This window comes from Phyllobates terribilis, unplaced genomic scaffold (assembly GCF_046119375.1).
Source record: "Phyllobates terribilis strain yellow unplaced genomic scaffold, ASM4611937v1 Scaffold_1__5_contigs__length_1240528914, whole genome shotgun sequence".
NCBI classification, from domain to species: Eukaryota; Metazoa; Chordata; class Amphibia; order Anura; family Dendrobatidae; genus Phyllobates; species Phyllobates terribilis.
This window is the reverse complement of record NW_027362761.1, coordinates 557754802-557775256: the sequence shown is the minus strand read 5'-3', so window position 1 is coordinate 557775256 and position 20455 is coordinate 557754802. Positions and strand designations below refer to the sequence as shown.

Here is a 20455-nt window from a genome sequence, read left to right as displayed (position 1 = left end):
GTCCTGGCTGGATGCACAGATAACACCGGTCTCATACCTGGTCGCCCTGCATTTTACGAACCTCTTACAAGTCTGTCTCCTCATCTTCTTGCAGATCATCTTCTGCCTGGCCAGCGGGGGGCGCTGTGGTTACACCTAATGCACTATTGTGAGTCGTGCACTGCACCCATGCACCCCGAGTATATTCTGTATACCTATCACACAGAGTACAGCAGGCTGCCCTGGAAGGACATGTATCCTGACCAGACGCTGATGGAAGAATTTTTCAAGGTGAGAACCATTATTATCAATGTGTATTATGCCCTTTTTTTGGGGTAGGATTTTATTTTCTAGATATTTTTTTATTTTAATAGACACATAGCAATGTGCAGAGGAAGCAGCCTTGAGTGGACAGCACCCTCCAGGGCTGCATTTATTATAGCCAATTTTAAAGGGGTTGTCCATAGCAAAACGATTATTTTGGGTTAAAAGAATAAATAAAAGAAGCAATACTTACCTCACTGATCCGTGAAGCTCCGGTTTCACCGCTTCCGGAGTCCCCCTGCCAGCCTCTACTTCCTGGCTCCTGACACACAGGAAATGACTACTCAGCCAATCACTGGCTGCAGCTGTTTCCTTTCTCAAGCAGCGATTGGCTGCAGAGGTCACATGTCCTTAAAGCAGGAAGTAGAGACTGGTAGGCAAACTGGCAGGATCCAAACAGGAGCAACAAATGGATCACCAGGGGTCCGGCTGATGCTTATATCTCGGGGTGTCTGATGACGTCCGCACGTTCCTCCTGGGGGCATGGATGAGGGTTTGGTCCAATATATGTTGGTCATGGGTTTTCTGCCCTAATTGTTTTTGTCCACTAGGTGGAGCGAGGAAGCCCCAAAAGCTGTTTTCTGTTTCTGGGGGGTGTATTATGTGACGTCAACTGGATGAACGTCCTGGCCGATGCCTGGGGTCCCATTCCTCGGCCAGAAACCCACCGCATGCTAGTTTGCCTCCTGTATATGCTGGTATTTCTCACCAAAGAGGAGCAGCTGATAGAGGAGCCGGTACGCTGTATTACCACGTTGCATATCCTAAGGTTTTTGCTAAGAACAGATTTCTCATTGCTATTTTTCTTCTTGCAGGGGGCTCCTTTAATTAGCCTCTTAGGGCAGGCTGGTACATTGTCCTGGCACTTGGTGGATGCCGTATCTTACCAAAATGTCATGGGATATTTCAGCAGCCATTACCCTCCCTCTGTCATCCTGAGCACCCACCTGGCAGACGAGCTGCTCCTGAAGCTTCTCCGTGTCTCCGCCGGATTCTCCTCTTTTCCTGATTGCAGCGTTTATTCTGTGAGTACAGGAGCAGGTTATGTGCACGGACTCCAGAATTAACCATACTGCTTTTGGGAAGGGTTCAGATTCCCCTGCTCCTGTCAAAAGTTACATTTAAAAGGGGAGCAATTATGGATGTTCCTAACTTATATGATCTATAACACTGGCTCATGTGCAATGCTTTCCTGTAAAATAACATTGGAATTGAGCATCTTCCGACTCATCCAGGTCAGAACACGAAAAGCTTATGATTAGCTTGGTCTCCATTTTGTGTTTCCTAATGAATCGGTGTAATATACAGTGATGTCACAGTACAGGGATAATACACTCAGTGATGTCACAGTACAGGGATAATACACACAGTGATGTCACAGTCCAGGGATAATACACACAGTGATGTCACAGTACAGGGATAATACACTCAGTGATGTCAAAGTACAGGGATAATACACTCAGTGATGTCACAGTACAGAGATAGTATACACACAGTGATGTCACAGTACAGGGATAATATACACAGTGATGTCACAGTACAGGGATAATACACACAGTGATGTCACAGTACAGAGATAGTATACACACAGTGATGTCACAGTACAGGGATAATACACACAGTGATGTCACAGTACAGGGATAATACACACACAGTGATGTCACAGTACAGGGATAATACACACAGTGATGTCACAGTACAGGGATAATACACACACAGTGATGTCACAGTACAGAGATAATACACACAGTGATGTCACAGTCCAGGGATAATACACACAGTGATGTCACAGTCCAGGGATAATACACACAGTGATGTCACAGTCCAGGGATAATACACACACAGTGATGTCACAGTACAGAGATAATACACACAGTGATGTCACAGTACAGGGATAATACACACACAGTGATGTCACAGTACAGGGATAATAAACACAGTGATGTCACAGTACAGGGATAATACACACAGTGATGTCACAGTACAGGGATAATACACACAGTGATGTCACAGTACAGGGATAATACACACAGTGATGTCACAGTCCAGGGATAATACACACACAGTGATGTCACAGTACAGGGATAATACACACAGTGATGTCACAGTACAGGGATAATACACACACAGTGATGTCACAGTACAGGGATAATACACACAGTGATGTCACAGTACAGGGATAATACACACAGTGATGTCACAGTCCAGGGATAATACACACACAGTGATGTCACAGTACAGGGATAATACACTCAGTGATGTCACAGTACAGGGATAATACACACAGTGATGTCACAGTACAGGGATAATACACACAGTGATGTCACAGTACAGAGATAATACACACACAGTGATGTCACAGTACAGGGATAGTATACACAGTGATTTCACAGTACAGGGATAGTATACACAGTGATTTCACAGTACAGGGATAATACACACACAGTGATGTCACAGTACAGAGATAATACACACAGTGATGTCACAGTACAGGGATAATACACACAGTGATGTCACAGTACAGGGATAATACACACACAGTGATGTCACAGTACAGGGATAATACACACAGTGATGTCACAGTACAAGGATAATACACACAGTGATGTCACAGTACAGGGATAATACACACAGTGATGACACAGTCCAGGGATAATACACACAGTGATGTCACAGTACAGGGATAATACACACAGTGATGTCACAGTACAGGGATAATACACACAGTGATGTCACAGTACAGGGATAATACACACAGTGATGTCACAGTACAGGGATAATACACACAGTGATGACACAGTCCAGGGATAATACACACAGTGATGACACAGTCCAGGGATAATACACACAGTGATGTCACAGTACAGGGATAATACACACCCAGTGATGTCACAGTACAGGGATAATACACACAGTGATGTCACAGTACAGGGATAATACACACAGTGATGTCACAGTACAGGGATAATACATACAGTGATGTCACAGTACAGGGATAATACACACAGTGATGTCACAGTACAGGGATAATACACACAGTGATGTCACAGTACAGGGATAATACACAGTGATGTCACAGTACAGGGATAATACACACAGTGATGTCACAGTACAGGGATAATACACACACTGACGTCACAATACAGAGAGAATACACACAGTGATGTCACAGTACAGGGATAATACACACAGTGATGTCACAGTACAGGGATAATACACACAGTGATGTCACAGTACAGAGATAATACACACACAGTGATGTCACAGTACAGGGATAATACACTCAGTGATGTCACAGTACAGGGATAATACACACAGTGATGTCAAAGTACAGGGATAATACACACAGTGATGTCAAAGTACAGGGATAATACACACAGTGATGTCACAGTACAGAGATAATACACACAGTGATGTCACAGTACAGGGATAATACACACAGTGATGTCAAAGTACAGGGATAATACACACAGTGATGTCACAGTACAGGGATAATACACACAGTGCAGGGATAATACACACAGTGATGTCACAGTTCAGAGATAATACACTCAGTGATGTCACAGTATAGGGATAATACACACAGTGATGTCACAGTACAGGGATAATACACAGTGATGTCACAGTACAGGGATAATACACACAGTGATGTCACAGTACAGGGATAATACACACACTGACGTCACAATACAGAGAGAATACACACAGTGATGTCACAGTACAGGGATAATACACACAGTGATGTCACAGTACAGGGATAATACACACAGTGATGTCACAGTACAGAGATAATACACACACAGTGATGTCACAGTACAGGGATAATACACTCAGTGATGTCACAGTACAGGGATAATACACACAGTGATGTCAAAGTACAGGGATAATACACACAGTGATGTCAAAGTACAGGGATAATACACACAGTGATGTCACAGTACAGAGATAATACACACAGTGATGTCACAGTACAGGGATAATACAGTGATGTCACAGTACAGGGATAATACACACAGTGATGTCAAAGTACAGGGATAATACACACAGTGATGTCACAGTACAGGGATAATACACACAGTGCAGGGATAATACACACAGTGATGTCACAGTTCAGAGATAATACACTCAGTGATGTCACAGTATAGGGATAATACACACAGTGATGTCACAGTATAGGGATAATACACACAATGATGTCACAGTACAGGGATAATACACACAGTGATGTCACAGTACAGAGATAATACACTCAGTGATGTCACAGTATAGGGATAATACACACAGTGATGTCACAGTATAGGGATAATACACACAATGATGTCACAGTACAGGGATAATACACACAGTGATGTCACAGTACAGAGATAGTATACACACAGTGATGTCACAGTACAGGGATAATATACACAGTGATGTCACAGTACAGGGATAATACACACAGTGATGTCACAGTACAGGGATAATACACACAGTGATGTCACAGTACAGAGATAATACACACACAGTGATGTCACAGTACAGGGATAATACACTCAGTGATGTCACAGTACAGGGATAATACACACAGTGATGTCAAAGTACAGGGATAATACACACAGTGATGTCAAAGTACAGGGATAATACACACAGTGATGTCACAGTACAGAGATAATACACACAGTGATGTCACAGTACAGGGATAATACAGTGATGTCACAGTACAGGGATAATACACACAGTGATGTCAAAGTACAGGGATAATACACACAGTGATGTCACAGTACAGGGATAATACACACAGTGCAGGGATAATACACACAGTGATGTCACAGTTCAGAGATAATACACTCAGTGATGTCACAGTATAGGGATAATACACACAGTGATGTCACAGTATAGGGATAATACACACAATGATGTCACAGTACAGGGATAATACACACAGTGATGTCACAGTACAGAGATAATACACTCAGTGATGTCACAGTATAGGGATAATACACTCAGTGATGTCACAGTATAGGGATAATACACACAGTGATGTCACAGTATAGGGATAATACACACAGTGATGTCACAGTACAGAGATAATACACTCAGTGATGTCACAGTATAGGGATAATACACACAGTGATGTCACAGTATAGGGATAATACACACAATGATGTCACAGTACAGGGATAATACACACAGTGATGTCACAGTACAGGGATAATATACACAGTGATGTCACAGTACAGGGATAATACACACAGTGATGTCACAGTACAGGGATAATACACACAGTGATGTCACAGTATAGGGATAATACACACACAGTGATGTCACAGTACAGGGATAATACACACAGTGATGTCACAGTCCAGGGATAATGCACACACAGTGATGTCACAGTACAGGGATAATACACTCAGTGATGTCACAGTATAGGGATAATACACAGTGATGTCACAGTACAGGGATAATACACACAGTGATGTCACAGTACAGAGATAATACACACACAGTGATGTCACAGTACAGGGATAGTATACACAGTGATTTCACAGTACAGGGATAATACACACACAGTGATGTCACAGTACAGAGATAATACACACAGTGATGTCACAGTACAGGGATAATACGCACAGTGATGTCACAGTACAGGGATAATACACACAGTGATGTCACAGTCCAGGGATAATACACACACAGTGATGTCACAGTACAGGGATAATACACACAGTGATGTCACAGTACAAGGATAATACACACAGTGATGTCACAGTACAGGGATAATACACACAGTGATGTCACAGTACAGGGATAATACACACAGTGATGACACAGTCCAGGGATAATACACACAGTGATGTCACAGTACAGGGATAATACACACAGTGATGTCACAGTACAGGGATAATACACAGAGTGATGTCACAGTACAGGGATAATACACACAGTAATGTCACAGTACAGGGATAATACACACAGTGATGACACAGTCCAGGGATAATACACACAGTGATGTCACAGTACAGGGATAATATACACAGTGATGTCACAGTACAGGGATAATACACACAGTGATGTCACAGTACAGGGATAATATACACAGTGATGTCACAGTACAGGGATAATACACACAGTGATGTCACAGTACAGGGATAATACACACAGTGATGTCACAGTACAGAGATAATACACACACAGTGATGTCACAGTACAGGGATAATACACTCAGTGATGTCACAGTACAGGGATAATACACACAGTGATGTCAAAGTACAGGGATAATACACACAGTGATGTCAAAGTACAGGGATAATACACACAGTGATGTCAAAGTACAGGGATAATACACACAGTGATGTCACAGTACAGAGATAATACACACAGTGATGTCACAGTACAGGGATAATACAGTGATGTCACAGTACAGGGATAATACACACAGTGATGTCAAAGTACAGGGATAATACACACAGTGATGTCACAGTGCAGGGATAATACACTCAGTGATGTCACAGTATAGGGATAATACACACAGTGATGTCACAGTATAGGGATAATACACACAATGATGTCACAGTACAGGGATAATACACACAGTGATGTCACAGTACAGAGATAATACACTCAGTGATGTCACAGTATAGGGATAATACACACAGTGATGTCACAGTATAGGGATAATACACACAATGATGTCACAGTACAGGGATAATACACACAGTGATGTCACAGTACAGAGATAGTATACACACAGAGATGTCACAGTACAGGGATAATATACACAGTGATGTCACAGTACAGGGATAATACACACAGTGATGTCACAGTACAGGGATAATACACACAGTGATGTCACAGTACAGGGATAATACACACAGTGATGTCACAGTGCAGGGATAATACACTCAGTGATGTCACAGTATAGGGATAATACACACAGTGATGTCACAGTATAGGGATAATACACACAATGATGTCACAGTACAGGGATAATACACACAGTGATGTCACAGTACAGAGATAATACACTCAGTGATGTCACAGTATAGGGATAATACACACAGTGATGTCACAGTACAGGGATAATACACTCAGTGATGTCACAGTACAGGGATAATACACACAGTGATGTCAAAGTACAGGGATAATACACACAGTGATGTCAAAGTACAGGGATAATACACACACAGTGATGTCACAGTACAGAGATAATACACACACAGTGATGTCACAGTACAGAGATAATACACACACAGTGATGTCACAGTACAGAGATAATACACACAGTGATGTCACAGTCCAGGGATAATACAAACAGTGATGTCACAGTCCAGGGATAATACACACAGTGATGTCACAGTCCAGGGATAATACACACAGTGATGTCACAGTCCAGGGATAATACACACACAGTGATGTCACAGTCCAGGGATAATACACACACAGTGATGTCACAGTACAGGGATAATACACACACAGTGATGTCACAGTACAGGGATAATACACACAGTGATGTCACAGTACAGGGATAATACACACAGTGATGTCACAGTACAGGGATAATACACACAGTGATGTCACAGTCCAGGGATAATACACACACAGTGATGTCACAGTACAGGGATAATACACACACATTGATGTCACAGTCCAGGGATAATACACACACAGTGATGTCACAGTACAGGGATAATACACACACAGTGATGTCACAGTACAGGGATAATACACACACAGTGATGTCACAGTACAGGGATAATACACACAGTGATGTCACAGTCCAGGGATAATGCACACACAGTGATGTCACAGTACAGGGATAATACACTCAGTGATGTCACAGTATAGGGATAATACACACAGTGATGTCACAGTACAGGGATAATACACACAGTGATGTCACAGTACAGAGATAATACACACACAGTGATGTCACAGTACAGGGATAGTATACACAGTGATTTCACAGTACAGGGATAGTATACACAGTGATTTCACAGTACAGGGACAATACACACACAGTGATGTCACAGTACAGAGATAATACACACAGTGATGTCACAGTACAGGGATAATACACACAGTGATGTCACAGTACAGGGATAATACACACAGTGATGTCACAGTACAAGGATAATACACACAGTGATGTCACAGTACAGGGATAATAAACACAGTGATGTCACAGTACAGGGATAATACACACAGTGATGTCACAGTACAGGGATAATATACACAGTGATGTCACAGTACAGGGATAATACACACAGTGATGTCACAGTACAGGGATAATACACACAGTGATGTCACAGTACAGGGATAATATACACAGTGATGTCACAGTACAGGGATAATAAACACAGTGATGTCACAGTACAGGGATAATAAACACAGTGATGTCACAGTACAGGGATAATATACACAGTGATGTCACAGTACAGGGATAATACACACAGTGATGTCACAGTACAGGGATAATACACACAGTGATGTCACAGTACAGGGATAATACACACACAGTGATGTCACAGTACAGGGATAATACACACAGTGATGTCACAGTCCAGGGATAATGCACACACAGTGATGTCACAGTACAGGGATAATACACTCAGTGATGTCACAGTATAGGGATAATACACACAGTGATGTCACAGTACAGGGATAATACACACAGTGATGTCACAGTACAGAGATAATACACACACAGTGATGTCACAGTACAGGGATAGTATACACAGTGATTTCACAGTACAGGGATAGTATACACAGTGATGTCACAGTACAGGGATAATACACACAGTGATGTCACAGTACAGGGATAATACACACAGTGATGTCACAGTACAGGGATAATACACACAGTGATGTCACAGTACAGGGATAATACACACACAGTGATGTCACAGTACAGGGATAATACACACAGTGATGTCACAGTACAGGGAGAATACACACAGTGATGTCACAGTACAGGGATAATATACACAGTGATGTCACAGTACAGGGATAATAAACACAGTGATGTCACAGTACAGGGATAATACACACAGTGATGTCACAGTACAGGGATAATATACACAGTGATGTCACAGTACAGGGATAATACACACAGTGATGTCACAGTACAGGGATAATATACACAGTGATGTCACAGTACAGGGATAATAAACACAGTGATGTCACAGTACAGGGATAATAAACACAGTGATGTCACAGTACAGGGATAATATACACAGTGATGTCACAGTACAGGGATAATACACACAGTGATGTCACAGTACAGGGATAATACACACAGTGATGTCACAGTACAGAGATAATACACACACAGTGATGTCACAGTACAGGGATAGTATACACAGTGATTTCACAGTACAGGGATAGTATACACAGTGATTTCACAGTACAGGGATAGTATACACAGTGATTTCACAGTACAGGGATAATACACACACAGTGATGTCACAGTACAGAGATAATACACACAGTGATGTCACAGTACAGGGATAATACACACAGTGATGTCACAGTACAGGGATAATACACACAGTGATGTCACAGTATAGGGATAATACACACAGTGATGTCACAGTACAGGGATAATACACACAGTGATGTCACAGTACAGAGATAATACACACACAGTGATGTCACAGTACAGGGATAGTATACACAGTGATTTCACAGTACAGGGATAATACACACACAGTGATGTCACAGTACAGAGATAATACACACAGTGATGTCACAGTACAGGGATAATACACACAGTGATGTCACAGTACAGGGATAATACACACAGTGATGTCACAGTCCAGGGATAATACACACACAGTGATGTCACAGTACAGGGATAATACACACAGTGATGTCACAGTACAGGGATAATATACACAGTGATGTCACAGTACAGGGATAATACACAGTGATGTCACAGTACAGGGATAATACACACAGTGATGTCACAGTATAGGGATAATACACACAGTGATGTCACAGTACAGGGATAATACACACAGTGATGTCACAGTACAGAGATAATACACACACAGTGATGTCACAGTACAGGGATAGTATACACAGTGATTTCACAGTACAGGGATAATACACACACAGTGATGTCACAGTACAGAGATAATACACACAGTGATGTCACAGTACAGGGATAATACACACAGTGATGTCACAGTACAGGGATAATACACACAGTGATGTCACAGTACAGGGATAATACACACAGTGATGTCACAGTATAGGGATAATACACACAGTGATGTCACAGTACAGGGATAATACACACAGTGATGTCACAGTACAGAGATAATACACACACAGTGATGTCACAGTACAGGGATAGTATACACAGTGATTTCACAGTACAGGGATAATACACACACAGTGATGTCACAGTACAGAGATAATACACACAGTGATGTCACAGTACAGGGATAATACACACAGTGATGTCACAGTACAGGGATAATACACACAGTGATGTCACAGTCCAGGGATAATACACACAGTGATGTCACAGTACAGGGATAATACACACAATGATGTCACAGTACAGGGATAATACACACAGTGATGTCACAGTACAGAGATAATACACTCAGTGATGTCACAGTATAGGGATAATACACACAGTGATGTCACAGTATAGGGATAATACACACAGTGATGTCACAGTATAGGGATAATACACACAGTGATGTCACAGTATAGGGATAATACACACAATGATGTCACAGTACAGGGATAATACACACAGTGATGTCACAGTACAGAGATAATACACTCAGTGATGTCACAGTATAGGGATAATACACACAGTGATGTCACAGTATAGGGATAATACACACAGTGATGTCACAGTATAGGGATAATACACACAGTGATGTCACAGTACAGAGATAATACACTCAGTGATGTCACAGTATAGGGATAATACACACAGTGATGTCACAGTATAGGGATAATACACACAATGATGTCACAGTACAGGGATAATACACACAGTGATGTCACAGTACAGGGATAATATACACAGTGATGTCACAGTACAGGGATAATACACACAGTGATGTCACAGTACAGGGATAATACACACAGTGATGTCACAGTATAGGGATAATACACACACAGTGATGTCACAGTACAGGGATAATACACACAGTGATGTCACAGTCCAGGGATAATGCACACACAGTGATGTGACAGTACAGGGATAATACACTCAGTGATGTCACAGTATAGGGATAATACACAGTGATGTCACAGTACAGGGATAATACACACAGTGATGTCACAGTACAGAGATAATACACACACAGTGATGTCACAGTACAGGGATAGTATACACAGTGATGTCACAGTACAGGGATAATATACACAGTGATGTCACAGTATAGGGATAATACACACAGTGATTTCACAGTACAGGGATAATACACACACAGTGATGTCACAGTACAGAGATAATACACACAGTGATGTCACAGTACAGGGATAATACACACAGTGATGTCACAGTACAGGGATAATACACACAGTGATGTCACAGTCCAGGGATAATACACACACAGTGATGTCACAGTACAGGGATAATACACACAGTGATGTCACAGTACAAGGATAATACACACAGTGATGTCACAGTACAGGGATAATACACACAGTGATGTCACAGTACAGGGATAATACACACAGTGATGACACAGTCCAGGGATAATACACACAGTGATGTCACAGTACAGGGATAATACACACAGTGATGTCACAGTACAGGGATAATACACACAGTAATGTCACAGTACAGGGATAATACACACAGTGATGACACAGTCCAGGGATAATACACACAGTGATGTCACAGTACAGGGATAATATACACAGTGATGTCACAGTACAGGGATAATACACACAGTGATGTCACAGTACAGGGATAATACACACAGTGATGTCACAGTACAGAGATAATACACACACAGTGATGTCACAGTACAGGGATAATACACTCAGTGATGTCACAGTACAGGGATAATACACACAGTGATGTCAAAGTACAGGGATAATACACACAGTGATGTCAAAGTACAGGGATAATACACACAGTGATGTCAAAGTACAGGGATAATACACACAGTGATGTCACAGTACAGAGATAATACACACAGTGATGTCACAGTACAGGGATAATACAGTGATGTCACAGTACAGGGATAATACACACAGTGATGTCAAAGTACAGGGATAATACACACAGTGATGTCACAGTGCAGGGATAATACACTCAGTGATGTCACAGTATAGGGATAATACACACAGTGATGTCACAGTATAGGGATAATACACACAATGATGTCACAGTACAGGGATAATACACACAGTGATGTCACAGTACAGAGATAATACACTCAGTGATGTCACAGTATAGGGATAATACACACAGTGATGTCACAGTATAGGGATAATACACACAATGATGTCACAGTACAGGGATAATACACACAGTGATGTCACAGTACAGAGATAGTATACACACAGTGATGTCACAGTACAGGGATAATATACACAGTGATGTCACAGTACAGGGATAATACACACAGTGATGTCACAGTACAGGGATAATACACACAGTGATGTCACAGTATAGGGATAATACACACACAGTGATGTCACAGTATAGGGATAATACACACACAGTGATGTCACAGTACAGAGATAATACACACACAGTGATGTCACAGTACAGGGATAATACACAGTGATGTCACAGTACAGGGATAATACACACAGTGATGTCACAGTACAGGGATAATACACACAGTGATGTCACAGTACAGGGATAATACACACAGTGATGTCACAGTCCAGGGATAATACACACACAGTGATGTCACAGTACAGGGATAATACACACAGTGATGTCACAGTCCAGGGATAATACACACACATTGATGTCACAGTCCAGGGATAATACACACACAGTGATGTCACAGTACAGGGATAATACACACACAGTGATGTCACAGTACAGGGATAATACACACAGTGATGTCACAGTACAGGGATAATACACACAGTGATGTCACAGTCCAGGGATAATGCACACACAGTGATGTCACAGTACAGGGATAATACACTCAGTGATGTCACAGTACAGGGATAATACACACAGTGATGTCACAGTACAGGGATAATACACACAGTGATGTCACAGTACAGAGATAATACACACACAGTGATGTCACAGTACAGGGATAGTATACACAGTGATTTCACAGTACAGGGATAGTATACACAGTGATTTCACAGTACAGGGACAATACACACACAGTGATGTCACAGTACAGAGATAATACACACAGTGATGTCACAGTACAGGGATAATACACACAGTGATGTCACAGTACAGGGATAATACACACAGTGATGTCACAGTACAAGGATAATACACACAGTGATGTCACAGTACAGGGATAATACACACACAGTGATGTCACAGTACAGGGATAATAAACACAGTGATGTCACAGTACAGGGATAATACACACAGTGATGTCACAGTACAGGGATAATATACACAGTGATGTCACAGTACAGGGATAATACACACAGTGATGTCACAGTACAGGGATAATACACACAGTGATGTCACAGTACAGAGATAATACACACACAGTGATGTCACAGTACAGGGATAGTATACACAGTGATTTCACAGTACAGGGATAGTATACACAGTGATTTCACAGTACAGGGATAATACACACACAGTGATGTCACAGTACAGGGATAATACACACAGTGATGTCACAGTACAGGGATAATACACACAGTGATGTCACAGTACAGGGATAATACACACAGTGATGTCACAGTACAGGGATAATACACACACAGTGATGTCACAGTACAGGGATAATACACACAGTGATGTCACAGTACAGGGAGAATACACACAGTGATGTCACAGTACAGGGATAATATACACAGTGATGTCACAGTACAGGGATAATAAACACAGTGATGTCACAGTACAGGGATAATACACACAGTGATGTCACAGTACAGGGATAATATACACAGTGATGTCACAGTACAGGGATAATACACACAGTGATGTCACAGTACAGGGATAATATACACAGTGATGTCACAGTACAGGGATAATAAACACAGTGATGTCACAGTACAGGGATAATAAACACAGTGATGTCACAGTACAGGGATAATATACACAGTGATGTCACAGTACAGGGATAATACACACAGTGATGTCACAGTACAGGGATAATACACACAGTGATGTCACAGTACAGAGATAATACACACACAGTGATGTCACAGTACAGGGATAGTATACACAGTGATTTCACAGTACAGGGATAGTATACACAGTGATTTCACAGTACAGGGATAATACACACACAGTGATGTCACAGTACAGAGATAATACACACAGTGATGTCACAGTACAGGGATAATACACACAGTGATGTCACAGTACAGGGATAATACACACAGTGATGTCACAGTATAGGGATAATACACACAGTGATGTCACAGTACAGGGATAATACACACAGTGATGTCACAGTACAGAGATAATACACACACAGTGATGTCACAGTACAGGGATAGTATACACAGTGATTTCACAGTACAGGGATAATACACACACAGTGATGTCACAGTACAGAGATAATACACACAGTGATGTCACAGTACAGGGATAATACACACAGTGATGTCACAGTACAGGGATAATACACACAGTGATGTCACAGTCCAGGGATAATACACACACAGTGATGTCACAGTACAGGGATAATACACACAGTGATGTCACAGTACAGGGATAATATACACAGTGATGTCACAGTACAGGGATAATACACAGTGATGTCACAGTACAGGGATAATACACACAGTGATGTCACAGTATAGGGATAATACACACAGTGATGTCACAGTACAGGGATAATACACACAGTGATGTCACAGTACAGAGATAATACACACACAGTGATGTCACAGTACAGGGATAGTATACACAGTGATTTCACAGTACAGGGATAATACACACACAGTGATGTCACAGTACAGAGATAATACACACAGTGATGTCACAGTACAGGGATAATACACACAGTGATGTCACAGTACAGGGATAATACACACAGTGATGTCACAGTATAGGGATAATACACACAGTGATGTCACAGTACAGGGATAATACACACAGTGATGTCACAGTACAGAGATAATACACACACAGTGATGTCACAGTACAGGGATAGTATACACAGTGATTTCACAGTACAGGGATAATACACACACAGTGATGTCACAGTACAGAGATAATACACACAGTGATGTCACAGTACAGGGATAATACACACAGTGATGTCACAGTACAGGGATAATACACACAGTGATGTCACAGTCCAGGGATAATACACACACAGTGATGTCACAGTACAGGGATAATACACACAGTGATGTCACAGTACAAGGATAATACACACAGTGATGTCACAGTACAGGGATAATACACACAGTGATGTCACAGTACAGGGATAATACACACAGTGATGACACAGTCCAGGGATAATACACACAGTGATGTCACAGTACAGGAATAATACACACAGTGATGTCACAGTACAGGGATAATACACACAGTGATGTCACAGTACAGGGATAATACACAGAGTGATGTCACAGTACAGGGATAATACACACAGTAATGTCACAGTACAGGGATAATACACACAGTGATGACACAGTCCAGGGATAATACACATAGTGATGTCACAGTACAGGGATAATATACACAGTGATGTCACAGTACAGGGATAATACACACAGTGATGTCTCAGTACAGGGATAATACACACAGTGATGTCACAGTACAGAGATAATACACACACAGTGATGTCACAGTACAGGGATAATACACTCAGTGATGTCACAGTACAGGGATAATACACACAGTGATGTCAAAGTACAGGGATAATACACACAGTGATGTCAAAGTACAGGGATAATACACACAGTGATGTCACAGTACAGAGATAATACACACAGTGATGTCACAGTACAGGGATAATACAGTGATGTCACAGTACAGGGATAATACACACAGTGATGTCAAAGTACAGGGATAATACACACAGTGATGTCACAGTACAGGGATAATACACACAGTGCAGGGATAATACACTCAGTGATGTCACAGTATAGGGATAATACACACAGTGATGTCACAGTATAGGGATAATACACACAATGATGTCACAGTACAGGGATAATACACACAGTGATGTCACAGTACAGAGATAATACACTCAGTGATGTCACAGTATAGGGATAATACACACAGTGATGTCACAGTATAGGGATAATACACACAATGATGTCACAGTACAGGGATAATACACACAGTGATGTCACAGTACAGAGATAGTATACACACAGTGATGTCACAGTACAGGGATAATATACACAGTGATGTCACAGTACAGGGATAATACACACAGTGATGTCACAGTACAGGGATAATACACACAGTGATGTCACAGTACAGGGATAATACACACAGTGATGTCACAGTACAAGGATAATACACACAGTGATGTCACAGTACAGGGATAATACACACACAGTGATGTCACAGTACAGGGATAATACACACAGTGATGTCACAGTACAGGGATAATACACACAGTGATGTCACAGTACAGGGATAATACACACAGTGATGTCACAGTACAGGGATAATACACACAGTGATGTCACAGTACAGGGATAATACACACAGTGATGTCACAGTACAGAGATAATACACACACAGTGATGTCACAGTACAGGGATAGTATACACAGTGATTTCACAGTACAGGGATAGTATACACAGTGATTTCACAGTACAGGGATAATACACACACAGTGATGTCACAGTACAGGGATAATACACACAGTGATGTCACAGTACAGGGATAATACACACAGTGATGTCACAGTACAGGGATAATACACACAGTGATGTCACAGTACAGGGATAATACACACACAGTGATGTCACAGTACAGGGATAATACACACACAGTGATGTCACAGTACAGGGATAATACACACACAGTGATGTCACAGTACAGGGATAATAAACACAGTGATGTCACAGTACAGGGATAATACACACAGTGATGTCACAGTACAGGGATAATATACACAGTGATGTCACAGTACAGGGATAATACACACAGTGATGTCACAGTACAGGGATAATACACACAGTGATGTCACAGTACAGAGATAATACACACACAGTGATGTCACAGTACAGGGATAGTATACACAGTGATTTCACAGTACAGGGATAGTATACACAGTGATTTCACAGTACAGGGATAATACACACACAGTGATGTCACAGTACAGAGATAATACACACAGTGATGTCACAGTACAGGGATAATACACACAGTGATGTCACAGTACAGGGATAATACACACAGTGATGTCACAGTACAGGGATAATACACACAGTGATGTCACAGTCCAGGGATAATACACACAGTGATGTCACAGTCCAGGGATAATACACACACAGTGATGTCACAGTACAGGGATAATACACACACAGTGATGTCACAGTACAGGGATAATACACACAGTGATGTCACAGTACAGGGATAATACACACACAGTGATGTCACAGTACAGGGATAATACACACAGTGATGTCACAGTACAGGGATAATACACACAGTGATGTCACAGTACAGGGATAATACATACAGTGATGTCACAGTACAGGGATAATACACACTGTGATGTCACAGTACAGGGATAATACACACAGTGATGTCACAGTACAGGGATAATACATACAGTGATGTCACAGTACAGGGATAATACACACTGTGATGTCACAGTACAGGGATAATACACACAGTGATGTCACAGTACAGGGATAATACACACAGTGATGTCACAGTACAGGGATAATACACAGTGATGTCACAGTACAGGGATAATACACACAGTGATGTCACAGTACAGAGATAATACACACAGTGATGTCACAGTACAGGGATAATGCACACAGTGATGTCACAGTACAGGGATAATGCACACACTGACGTCACAATACAGAGAGAATACACATAGTGATGTCACAGTACATGGATAATACACACAGTGATGTCACAGTCCAGGGATAATACACACAGTGATGTCACAGTACAAGGATAATACACACAGTGATGTCACAGTACAGGGATAATACACACAGTGATGACACAGTCCAGGGATAATACACACAGTGATGTCACAGTACAGGGATAATACACACAGTGATGTCACAGTACAGGGATAATACACACAGTGATGTCACAGTACAGGGATAATACACACAGTGATGTCACAGTAAAGGGATAATACACACAGTGATGTCACAGTACAGGGATAATACACACAGTGATGTCACAGTACAGGGATAATACACACACAGTGATGTCACAGTACAGGGATAATACACACAGTGATGTCACAGTACAGGGATAATACACACACAGTGATGACACAGTCCAGGGATAATACACACAGTGATGTCACAGTACAGGGATAATACACACAGTGATGTCACAGTACAGGGATAATACACACAGTGATGTCACAGTACAGGGATAATACACACAGTGATGTCACAGTACAGGGATAATACACACAGTGATGTCACAGTACAGGGATAATACACACAGTGATGTCACAGTACAGGGATAATACACACAGTGATGTCACAGTACAGGGATAATACACACAGTGATGTCACAGTACAAGGATAATACACACAGTGATGTCACAGTACAGGGATAATACACACAGTGATGTCACAGTACAGGGATAATACACACAGTGATGTCACAGTACAGGGATAATACACACAGTGATGTCACAGTACAAGGATAATACACACAGTGATGTCACAGTACAAGGATAATACACACAGTGATGTCACAGTACAGGGATAATACACACAGTGATGTCACAGTACAGGGATAATACACACAGTGATGTCACAGTACAGGGATAATACACACAGTGATGTCACAGTACAGGGATAATACACACAGTGATGTCACAGTACAGGGATAATACACACAGTGATGTCACAGTACAGGGATAATACACACAGTGATGTCACCGTACAGGGATAATACACACAGTGATGTCACAGTACAAGGATAATACACACAGTGATGTCACAGTACAAGGATAATACACACAGTGATGTCACAGTACAGGGATAATACACACAGTGATGTCACAGTACAGGGATAATACACACAGTGATGTCACAGTACAGGGATAATACACACAGTGATGTCACAGTACAAGGATAATACACACAGTGATGTCACAGTACATGGATAATACACACAGTGATGTCACAGTACATGGATAATACACACAGTGATGTCACAGTACAAGGATAATAAATATATTGACGCACATTACAAATGTTATAGTTTTTAGTTTGCGGATATATCTTTCAGCATTAATAAGTGTTTTTTTAATCCTTGGACGACACTCGCCTTACATGTACAGCTGTCGCACTCCATTACTATATGTGGAAGGCCCAGGAGCTGAGCCCGCTATAAACAACGCATTATACAGCCGGCACTCAGCTAATTTTTTAAGTAGCTAAGCAAAAAAATAAATAAACCATATAAAAATTTAGAATAGCCAAAAAAAGCAGATCACTCACTTTCTTTCATCTTAGCTTACATTGATTCCAGCGATCCTGGAGCGCTGCTGTAACCTGTAACTTTTGCTTTAAGTGAAGCCACATGTATCGTCGTTTACTCTCCACACACTTCACTTCCGCCGCTCCCTCCGCATTCACATTCACCTTAAATTGTTGTTTATTTCCCAGGACGTGACCCCTAAATGCCGGATCTACATTCAGCAGATGGTCCAGTTTATGGGCTCCTTGGAACAGAATGGGAAGATCAGTGTTTCTGCCCTAGAACAGGAGATGTCCAAATTACTGGACGATATTGTCATCTTCAGCCCTCCAGGTGGGAGATCTGCTGCCTCCGGGGGGCAATACACTATCCGACGGGAAAGCCTTACCGCCACTGATCCCAGCTCAGCTTCTG

At 41.5% G+C, this 20455-nt stretch overlaps 1 protein-coding gene across 1 annotated transcript in view; it reads left to right on the top strand.

Annotated features, from left to right (window-relative positions):
- The window catches only part of EPG5 (ectopic P-granules 5 autophagy tethering factor), a 107314-nt gene that overhangs the window by 75394 nt on the left and 11465 nt on the right, over positions 1-20455 (top strand). The window contains exons 36-39 of the mRNA XM_073680458.1: positions 95-270; positions 855-1040; positions 1119-1328; positions 20230-20374. Of these exons, the coding sequence (XP_073536559.1) occupies positions 95-270; positions 855-1040; positions 1119-1328; positions 20230-20374 (717 nt within the window). The remainder of the gene's footprint in view (positions 1-94; positions 271-854; positions 1041-1118; positions 1329-20229; positions 20375-20455) is intronic.